This window comes from Danio aesculapii, chromosome 10, assembly GCF_903798145.1.
Source record: "Danio aesculapii chromosome 10, fDanAes4.1, whole genome shotgun sequence".
Classification (NCBI taxonomy): domain Eukaryota; kingdom Metazoa; phylum Chordata; class Actinopteri; order Cypriniformes; family Danionidae; genus Danio; species Danio aesculapii.
This window is the reverse complement of record NC_079444.1, coordinates 24,726,333-24,737,927: the sequence shown is the minus strand read 5'-3', so window position 1 is coordinate 24,737,927 and position 11,595 is coordinate 24,726,333. Positions and strand designations below refer to the sequence as shown.

General features: G+C 38.7%; 1 protein-coding gene across 2 annotated transcripts; it reads left to right on the top strand.

Moving 5' to 3' along the window:
* The first annotated feature begins 46 nt into the window (after positions 1–46).
* proser1 (proline and serine rich 1) lies at positions 47–10,960 on the top strand. Of its 2 annotated transcripts, XM_056466846.1 has the most exons (12): positions 47–575; positions 755–820; positions 901–969; positions 1,068–1,162; positions 1,251–1,344; positions 3,813–3,923; positions 4,015–4,101; positions 4,204–4,282; positions 4,459–4,554; positions 5,337–6,744; positions 8,605–8,752; positions 9,654–10,960. In XM_056466846.1, the coding sequence occupies exons 1-12, from the start codon at positions 531–533 to the stop codon at positions 9,774–9,776; spliced, it is 2,421 nt and encodes an 806-aa protein (XP_056322821.1). In that variant the 5' UTR covers positions 47–530; the 3' UTR covers positions 9,777–10,960. The 2 variants fall into 2 exon arrangements, with proteins under 2 accessions (XP_056322821.1, XP_056322823.1); XM_056466848.1 differs by lacking the exon at positions 4,459–4,554.
* Positions 10,961–11,595: the final 635 nt, after the last annotated feature.

Genomic DNA, 11,595 nt, shown 5'->3' with positions numbered 1-11,595 from the left:
ACATTTTCCTAAGGCGTATTTTCAAGTAGACTCCTTCTAGTCGGGGTCCTGACAAAGACAGTCGCAGACGAACTGCAGGCTTTAGCATCTCTGCTAAACCCTCAACAAACAGCGACGAAATATCCAAATAAACAAAAATAGCCCGCGAACTATGGTCGTCAGTCTTTTCGGCGAAAACTGTACATGTACAAACATGATAAAAGACGTGCCTTATAGATAAAGAATGATGAATTCGGGCTCTGTGTGGATTTAGCACTGGGCTATTGTTGTTCCTCACGTCAATGATGCCAGCCTTCATTTAAAGAGACCACCAGCCTTCCGTTGTACCTGCTGCACCTCTACGAAATGATTCTGGTGACACTAAAAGGATAGACTATATGCACAGAAGTTGACGAATTCAAACCTCGGTGCTGTGAATCATTCTAACAGTTATAGCTAGTTTCCCTCCAGCAGGTGAATGAAGGTTAGTCTTTGAGATGCTGTAGAAGAGATTGGTAACCAATACAGTGATCAGAGCATCGACAGAGAAGATGGACAAGAAATCATTTGACATCGTCTTGGACGAAATCAGAAAGGTAAATATATTAGCAGCATATTTTGTGGTATATAGGTATGCATGTTTATATAAATGTCTGTGAGAAATAAAGAATATATACATGTTGATGTGTTCTGGAAGGAGGCTGTGGTGATCGGATAAGATTATTGAATTTGTGTTCAATGTAAGAGGATAATGCTTTATTTTTCTGGGTTTAAGTGTGTTTTAACAGATCAACGAATCAAAGCTATCGAGCAGGTTCATGGATATTTCTCCAGTGAACAGGTGTGTTGACATGATAAGATGGTTTAACTGTAATTCTGCATTAATTTGCATGTGTTTACCTGTCTAATGTGCTGCTTCAGGTGATAGACATTTTGAAGTACTTCTCCTGGGCCGAGCCCCAAATAAAAGCAGTCAAAGCCTTGCAACATGTAAGAATTCTGCCTGTTTTTGTTTTTTTCATTCTCAATCTTGTTAAATGAGACAAGAAACGTATCTTATTTGCACGCATAACATTATTTTCTTGCAGAAAATGGTTGCAATTCCAACAACGAAGGTTGCAAACATCCTTAATTGCTTCACATTTTCAAAGGACAGAATTATAGTATTGGAACTTATAGCTTTGTAAGTCACGCTCTATTGCAGATACACTCTTCACATAACAGCATATATTCAACAAGTCACATATAATCCTGCTTTTTATACATTACAGAAATATTTCTGATGCCCAAAACTACCGTCCTGTGGAAGATGCGTTCCGTATTCACCTCTCTGAGAAGAAACGTGCAAGAAGAATCCTAGAACAGGTAAAACTTTGTCGTTCATTTGGGATTTACAAACTGAGCAAATTCCAGACTATATTGAATGAATAGGGCCATTCACACTGTGCTTAACCCTGGGTTATTGTTATTCTGAACACCGTTTTAACCCTGTTTTTATGAAACCCTGCCCTGAAGCTATTGTGGAGTTAACCCTTACCTCAAAGGTGAAAAGATTTGCAGTGCGTTGGATGAAGTCATTTCAGTGTCTGAGGGAAAGAGTAAATGATGAGAAAAAATGTCAGTTCCAGTGAAAGTTTAGAGTTTGCAGCATATGGTAGCAAATATTACTAATTATTATTTAGTATCAATACTAAGTATTATTAACATAAGGTTTAGGGTTGTACAGTGTGAAACATACAAGCATGAATATCCCCGGGTAAATTGTTAAATGTGCTGTATGTAAGTTTTTGATTTTCTAAAGCATAAAAACACCATAATATGTTTGCAGATATTAAGGAAACATGCTAAGTGACATACTTGTTTATCTGAAAAACAATGCTAAAGTCAGATAGTCTGCTTTGAAAATGTGTGTTACGTGTCGGAGCGCCTGTCTTAGTTTTGGTTCTTTTAGGCCCAATCCCAATTCTATTTTTGTACCCCTACCTCTTAAAACCGAGGGTTAAGGGGAAGGGCTTCAAAATTTACCCCTAAAAAAATGGGACACCACTACAGCACCTGCACACGTCATATGTCATCGCAATCTCTTGCTTCATTTGAGATCAGACGATCACGACTGCTGTAGTTATTCCAGTTGTTTTATTTTTTGGTTTTTATCTTCAGGAAATCACTGAAGGCATATATTATAATAACGATCTAATGTGGCAATAAGGTCTAAGTGTACTGTGCATTTACACAGTGGCCATTTTCATCTACGTAAACACACCAAAAACAACATTAACATTATAGCAGACACTGTAAAAAGCTCATTCCAAGCCACTAGAATTTTCTGACAGGGTTTTCGAGTGTCAGAATGTTGTGGGACTGCTGTACAGGAGTTATTATTATACATTATAGAGAGTGAAATTCAGCAATTTATTTTAGCTTTTTTTTAAAGCGGTTATGAATATGTTAAAACATTTGTTTTTATTGTAAAAATTCATGATAGTGACAAAAAATACTAATTTGTGGATCTCCTTACTTCCGGGTGCAGCTGTGGCTGGTGTATTCTGGGAAATTTTCTTAGCCCTTGGTTTCGAGTGTGGTACTGAAAAATCTTTGTTTGAAGGGGTGTATACCCCTTGCCCTTAGCCCTACGCCTTCAAGCTAAAGAGAATTGGGACACCACTACCCCTTCACGGGAACGTGCAAAACAAGGGCCAAGGGGAAGGGCTAAGTGGTAGAATTGGGATTGGGCCTTAACCTGCCCAATGGCACTTTAGCCAATTATTACATACACTTAATAATTGTATACACTTTAGCACCCCAGGTTGCCTCAAAGCATGCACCCGAGAAATGTGACCTACGCTGGACAAGTAACAGAATCTGAAATGAGACGCAGATTCAGTTCCACATGAGGTTATTAATTAGCAAATAATATAAATATTACAAACATAAACATTAGGTGAGTGGGTTACTTTGTAACCCTGTGTCCCAACTACACGCTACGTGACGAGATTTGCAGTAATAAGCAATTTGTTTGCACCAGACGCAACACGGCAGAAACTTAGATACAGCCAGAAGCACACAATATCCGCTCACTCATGAAATGGTAAGTTTTATAATCTAATTAATACATATTAAACCTCTTTAACATTATTAAATGTAGATGCTGAATCACTCAAATGTGTTTGTTTGCATTATTTCACAGATCTAAAGTTTAATTTCATTTAGTTTATTTTATTTTCAAGATCTGAGGTGAACTATCTGCTGCTGCTTTCAGTATATGGCAATAAATGTCATTAAAAATGGCATTCAAACTTGCTTTGTTAGCATTTAACACTGAATAAAGCACATGAGGTGTACCTGAGGTGATCATTGTCATAGTTTTGTGTTGTTCAGTTGCAAGAAATAGAAGCCATTTCTAAAATATAAAGTCCAGGTATTGGTTAGAACAAAAACTCAATTTAATGTGAAAAAAGTCCTTTTATCACGTGCCAATGCTTTTATTTAAAACTCGATTTAAATCGGCCCTAAATCAGCCTTTAGGCTCGATAGTCAGGCTCGCTCCTGTTGGTCCTGAATCTGGCAACCTGCACTTGCGTGTCCTTTGATCCAGGAATGCAATACCTAGTTCAACCACTGGATGCCAAACGTACTGCACCTTTAACAAGTTGATAAGTTATAAACAGTGTGAATATGATAACCTAGGACTGATGAACTCCAGGGTTTAAAATGACACAGAATTAATGAGCTATTTCAAGTATAGAAAATTTGTCCATGTTGATTTATAAATTTAAATTTAATTAAATATACATGTTAAATTAATTAAATGTACATGTTGTTAATATGTTTAGGTGTGTAAGGTGGGATGTAAAGCTCCAGTTGCAATGATTTCATCCTGTGGGATGATCCCAGGGAACCCATATCCTAAAGGCAAACCCAGCCAGGTTACAGGAACATTTCCTGTGAGCTGATTTACTAAATAATCATTTTTAAATACATATTGCCAGACGCAGATCTTTTGAATTCATTGTGGATTTTATTGGGACTTTTAAGGGAATTCCTGCCAAAAAGGAGGGAGAGGATGTAAACCTTGATGGAAAGGGTATTGCTTTACGCATCATTGGAGGATCAAGCAAACCGGTGTGTTTTTTTTATTTTTTGACCAATTAAAATAAATTTGAAATTAATTTACAGGTTTATATGCTATTTAACAACACACATAATTCTCTTATTTTCCAACAGTCCCCCTCATCGTATAATCCACACAGGCCTGTGCCATACCCTATCCCGCCATGCCGCCCCCATGCAACCATCGCTCCAAGTAAGACCCTTTTTTTTTTCCAGATAAGAAGAGTAGTTTGACCTCCCTAATGCGCAGGGAATAAAATAAATGTGTTGATAAATTTTTCCCATGCATATTTCAGCAATGCATCTGTGTTCAATATCAAAGTAAATTGAGGGAGAATGTTCTTACCCTCTTCTCCGGATGCTGATTAGGTGCATACAACAACGCAGGTCTGGTGTCAGTGGGTGGGGTCATCACTGCCAGTGTGCCACCCCCACCCTACCGAGCCACTCCCTCTCTGTTGGCAGGTACAACATGCAGTTGCTGTCGCTAGCGCTGTTTGCTGCCTTTAACAGTTGTTTATGACAATGCTGTCTGTAGATGCTACCTCACCACGGCATGCTCTAAATCTGCCTGCAGCATCTATAGCATGCATTATGATCATGCTTAAAACTCTCCTCAGGTTTTCCTTACTGAACTAACAGAGCTAATATGGTTATTTCTGCTTGCTGTGACTGATTGTAGATAGCAAAAATTCTAGAATAATTTTTTTTCTAAGCAGTATTTCAGATTTTCTGAAATGTAAAAAAACAAATCTAAAGTGTGAAAAAATGTTCTGAGTTTTTAAAAAATGTTTTAAGGCACTTGCAGTTGAAAATTTTTTAAAGCTTCAATACAGGTTTGCATCTACTTGGTTCATTTCATCACAGGGTGAAATTGTGTTGCATAGTCAGTTTTTAAAACAGCGGTGACCATCTGTTGTTGAAAGCCCACTGTCCTGCAGAGTTCAGCTCTAACCGTAATTACACACCTGATCTATTTAATCAAGGTTTTAAGATACCAGAATCTTCTGAAAAGTGTTGCAGCTGGTTTAAACTCTGCAGGAGGTTGGTCTTCCAGAATCAGGGAGGGACACTTCTAATTTAAAGCATGAATGCTTGCTCTGCTGCATTGTAATACTATGGCTTAGCTTTTGGATTGCGAGAATTTGCTTTCTAATCTATCATCTAACTGCAGCACTAATGAACTAAGATGCATGTGATTCTGTGTCTTCATTTGATGGGACTGACTTTTTATTTTTTATTTTTAGGTTACAGCCGACCTGCCAGTCAAAACCCAACAGCCAGCATCTCTGGCACACCTGCTATCTCTCCTCGTGGCTCCACTCCATCTACACCAGTCACCTCCCAGCCTCAGCCAACTACACCAATCACCCCAGTTTTTCCCGGCATGGTCCCATCCCAAAACCCTGTGACCCCCTCCCCAACTCCTGCCCCGTCTCCCTCAGTTATCAAAGGACCTCCAGTCCCAATTGGCTCTCCCCAAGTTGCCTCTAACTCCAGTGGCCACACTACACCAGTTCCCTCTCCATTTTCCAGTATGCCCCCTTCTGGTAGAAACACCCCTTCTGTCATCAAAAGTCATACACCATCTGGAACACCATGTAGTACACCTGGGCCAAGTACAGGCATCCAACCTCCTCCATTCCACAATGCACCTCGCTCAGAAACCCCTTCTGGTGGCATCACACCTACTCCCAGGGCAACTGGTGACTCCATGAATACTCATGGAGCTATGGGTTTACCCTTAAAAAAGGGCTACCCACCTTCCTCTGACTCCCAGTCAGCACTTTTGTACCCTGGCACTCCCTCTCCTCAGTCACACTCAGTTATCCGTAGTTACACGCCTTCAGGGATGTCTGCTCTTGCCCCTGGACAATCTGTTCCCAGCATGCAGGGTGTTGGCAGCCCTAAGCCCTCTCCTGGACTAACCTCCCAGGCAGCCCTTGGTAGTCCTGCAGGAGCTTATTTTAATGAGCAGCACACCAGCTCCATGGCACGGCATAGTGGAGGTAGTGGAAGCAACAGTCCTGTACCTTCTGCATTTAAAGGCCCCTCACGCTCTGGCACCCCTTCTCTTAGCTCTCTAGTAATGCCTAATTCCGCTGTCCTTGCCCGACCTGTGGGTATGGCCCATGGTTCTCCCTCACCGCAGTCTAGTTTACCTGGCACTGCTGGCATAGCAGGACTCCATAGCCTGCCCTCAGCTCTAGGCTCTCAGTCTGGAAGTAGCCCTGCTCCACATTTTGCAGCAATGTCTCCTTTCCCTGGCACCCAGTCCTCCATGTCCACTCCCTCTACTCCTACTCCTCCTGTCTCATCTGTATATACTGGCCTGGCTCACTCTAGTGCTCCCTCTCACACCCCTTTTGGTCTTGGATTGACAACAGCTCCATCTGTGTTCCCGGGTCTTCCTCCTGGCCCAAACCCTGCCTTCCCAGGATTTGGAGGCTCAGGGTCCCCTGCTGCAGGAAGTCCGGTGCTGTCATCTTTAATGGGCATTCCAGGAGCCTCTTCCTCAGTAGCCACTGTCGCACCTCTTCAGGCAGCAGTAGCAGCAGCTGCTGCAGCAGGAGTCCCTTCCTCCTCTCCTGTGCTTCCAGGATTCGCCTCTGCGTTCAGCTCTAACTTCAACCCTGCTCTGGTTGGACAGGCTGGGTATGTTTTTCTTACTGGTTATTTGGTGATGATAGGTAGAGAAGGTTGATTATACCAGGGGAGCCCAAACCCTGTTAGAGTCCAGCCGTGGAGTTTGGTGAAGGTGATGTCCAGGTCAGGTCTTTTTATCATGGCCAAATGTGCAGCATCCTGTCCTGCAGAGTTTCATCCCAACTCCCAAGTAGACACACCTGAACCAGCTAATAAAGCTTTTTCTAGGTGTTCTAAAAACATCCAGGCAGATGTGTTGAAGGAAGTTGGAGCTAAAACATGCAGGACACTGGCCTTCCAGGATAGAGTTTGGGCACCACTGGCTTATACTATTCCATCATAAAATTACTTTTGGCCAGGGATGGGCAAACTTGGTCCTGGAGTTTTGCTTCAACCCTAATCAAACACAACTGCCTATAGATTTCTAGTGATCATGAAGACCCTGATTAGCATGTTCAGGTGTGTTTGATTAACGTTGGAGCAAAACTCTGCAGGACACAGTTTGTCCATCCCTACTTTAGACTCTTTACTCCAATATTCACTTTCGGTTGGCATTAAACTCTGCGGGACAGTAGTTCTCTAGTTCAATCTATTCACAACTAGACTATTATATCCACTACATGCAATAAGTATTTATGTGGTTATTGGAATATCGCACTGTAAGCTAAGCATCGTGTTAATAGAAAAATCTATCGGAAACAATTATACAGTTTTGTAGTTCCATCTTGGTTATAATGCTTCCTTAGAAGGCCAATGTAGGCAGGAATCGTGTAGGCAGAGTACTAGGTTTAGGATCTGTCAAATAGATAGTTCACCCTATACCTTTGAGTATCCTGTTGGTCTCACACACACAAAAAAAGGGAAAAATCTTAGAAACTTGTAACTATTGACTTTTTAGTATTTTATTTGTTGTTACATTTATGCAAGTCAATGGTTACAGGTTTTTAACATTTTTCAAAATATCTTCTTTTGTATTTAACAGAAAAAAGACACTGAAACAGGTTTGTGGCAAGTGAAGGTGGAGTAAATGATGACAGAATTGTCAGTTCTGGGTGAACGATCCCTTTTTTTGTAGTTGATATCCTCTCTGCAAAGCCCAAGGTCTACTATTCATTGTTTCATATAATCAGAGTGACGTGCCTTCCAAAGGTATAGTAAAACTGTCAAAGTAAACTAAACCACAAGAGTGTTTTATGGTCAAATAGCTGATTATTTTTAGGTCTAGATACTGAGTCCAGTATGATCCCACAGTTCCCTTTGAATTTAGTAACAGGTTGTGAAACTAGAAGCTGCTTGGCAAATGTTATCTTTCTGTGACCATACTGTATAGCCTTCTGTATTGCTGCCTAATGCGTTACTTCGGCTCACTGAAAGCCTGTTGTGCAATTTTGCTGATATTAAATGTCAGAACCATAAATTTTGCATTCTGTTCCAAGAGAGTCTGTTATACGCACACGTGTTTCTACCATTATATGTTATAAAACGTATAAAAGAATATGGTAGTTTTTGGTAGTCTAGTATGTTTTAACATCATAATGAAGCTAAGCTCTTTTCTTAGACTTGATTTATTGTTTGCGTTTATTCTAAATATTTTGGTTAGCAGTGGATATCATGTAACTAAAGAACATTCCAGAATGACCACAAAACCAACAGCAACTTTCTCAAATAAACCACAGAGCAAATGCTCACCACACTGGAAAATGATCAGTAGAACCATGATTCTGTCTTCTTTTCCAGTACAGATATCTTTACTTCTTAAATCAATGTAAATGGGAGAAAAAATAAAATCGAAGCTGCTTGACAAATGCTATCTTTTTGTGACTATTATAATTGTACACATTTAATAGCCATCTCTTTTATTTTACTCAGGCTCACTGGAAGTCTTCAGCCCCCCGGAGGAGCAGGTTTCCCAGGATTGCTGTCTTTTCCTCCAGGGATGCCCAGCTTCTCCAGCGCTGCGTCTCCTGCTGCCCTCTCTGGTCTACACAACTCTGCCATGCAGTCTGCTCTTTTGCAGGTAGCAGACAATTGTCTCTCTTATTAAAAGATTAAAAGATTAGTCTCTATTAGTAGACTAATTACCTCAGACAAACACGGCGCATCCAAACACTGCAGTGCTTTATACTGTTCTCCATAAACTTGTATTGGAGCTGAAGCAATGGTTTATTCGTTTGTCATCCTCTGAGAAAATGGTTGATGGTCACCTAGTTACGAGTAACGACAGGGGAGTGTGAGCGCAAAGTGCATAGAAAATGAAGGAAACCACACAGAATAACAACACATGCGAAAACGAGTGCTGTATAGCAGCAGTGAGGAGATTGTAAATAAAAAAAAAAAAGTGGCTTTTTGGTTTCTTTTCTTGTGCATCCCAGCCACTACCCCCATGCTAAAAAAATCTTTCAGATGGGGAGCTAATGTAGTCATTCAACTTCGCCATTTGTAATGTTGTAATATGTATTTGAATAATGATGATTAGTTCCTTTACTTGAAGCTCAGATTTGATTACCCTAATTTGTTTTGTTTACAGAGTTTGAGGTTTACTGTATCATTATTATTGACACCTTACAGATGTTGATCTACCTTTACCATTGCATACACTTTGTAACATTTTATTTTTATTTATCAAGTTTAAGAGTCTCTTTAACACTTCTGTTTATTTTATTATAAAGAGATCAGATATTTTGTTGAAATGTTTTTGAATATTACAATTTTTGCCATAGTAAATAAAGTGGTTAAAAATATTCAATAACCATCGATACCAAATGATATGAAACATGATATTGTGATAAATTATTTGCTATATTACCCAGCCCTACATTTATCCTTCTAGGGCTGTGGCTCTGTAATAAAGGACCACATGCTATTATGATTGCACTACTCTATTCAAATGCTAATGTTTGTTTTGGTTGTGATTTCAGGCTCACTCAGCATCAGCACTGGACAGTTACCCTCAGCCAAATGGATTCCCAAACTACCCAGCAGCAGCTGGCTCAAGCTTCCCTCTACAACCAGGCTTGCACCCTTCACTGGGTTGGCAGTAATTTGCATTTCGAAAAAATGCAACCTACGGATGTTTGTGTGTGAAACTATTTCCTTTAGAAGAGATTCAAACCACCAAACTTGTGGTTTTGTGCTACGAATTAGCAGAAAATCATTTCGATTGACTATTGAGGACTGGACTGCTTGACACATGTATTTGAGTTAATGAAATAAAATAATATCCTTTAGCTTTTTGGTTTTTAGAAGTAATTAGAACTTAACTTTAAGCATCATGACAATGTTGAAAAATGAATACTGAAATAATTTTTTTATATACACCAGTAGATGAACTGTGAAAGTGTGGGTCTCTAAAGTTTACTATACTGTTTTTTCTGAATCATGAAAGTAGTGTGTTAACTGACTTTTTCTTTAAATGTCTGTCAAATACTGTGCATACCCTTTGAAAAAGGGTAAATTGGATGTTTGCTTTTTGTACTGTAGCTGTTTTTATTTTCCCTGTTACCTTGCAAACTTCTATAGGAACTGATAAGAGTTGCTTTGCCAACTCCAAAGTGACTTTAGTGTAAACGGTATTACACTGTTGTGCAATTTTGCTGATAATAACCCTTTTACTACCCCACCAAGAAACAACTATTTGGATTGCATTTCTTAACTCCTAATGTTGCTATTTAACACACTCGATGCATTTTTTTCAGCACATCCCATAATTTCTAAAGTATCAACCTCTTCCAAATAGTAGATATGTCAGTTTATGGTAAAAGTACCGGAATTAATACATATACTGTGAAAAATCTGGAAACAATTAATTGTAAGACATAAAACATAATCAAAATTAAACATTTTTGAATACTAAATCATCTTTATTTTTTGAAGTATGCCATATAATATATCAGATTCTCATTTAACATGTTTTGTTGTTGTTTTAACAATAAAACCGAAATCAAGTGTAGTAGTGCAACAGGATTACGTTTGTTGATTTTTTTCTGCAAACCATTATTTAAAATGACTAAAATTACTTTAACAGTCTTTATTTAAAAAAGTTTAAACATGGTCAACCATTCGGTAGAGCAGGCAGTTAAAGGGTTAAGGTCAGAACCATGAATTCTGCATGTACACAATGTGTAGATCCATCACCCAGAGTCTGCGATACTCCTATTTGTTTCCATTTATTTTATAAAATGTATAAAAGAATATGGTAGGTTTATGGTAGTCTAGTGTGTTTAACATCATAATGAAATAAAAGTTTTTTTTCTAGACTTTCTTTGTGGTTTCCCTTTACTCTGAATTGTTTGGTTAGCAGCAGATGTCACATGTCGGTAAAGGACTTTCCAGAATGACTACAAAAACCAAAAGCAACTTAGTAAACCTTGTAAAAAAAAAGACAAAGTATGGTCCTACTTCTTTTCTAGTACTAATATCTTACATGTCTTCAAATATCTTATATATTTAACATTTTTGATAGTTAAAAAAAACTTTGAGAAAACATTGGCTTTGCTGGTGAACTTATTCAGGAAACCAAAATCAGATTTACAGATTATTCTGAAATGTATTGATCCTGCTCATGCATTTGATCACATAACAGGAGGGAAATTGTGATAGTATTTGTTTCCACGTCACAAGTCATGAGACTCCTGTGATTGCTAGTTTCCACTCGACCTTTGTTTTACTTTATGTAAGACTTAGAAGTTCCTGTATGTGCGCCATGACTAGATACAGTATAGGTCATAAAAATGTATTAAATATTACATAATAATGGGTCAATTTACATTTAGCCTAACTAAAATAAATAAATAAATGCATAAATAAAACAATCTTATTTACCTGATTTACCAATCAGATTTATTTTTTGTAATTTGAATC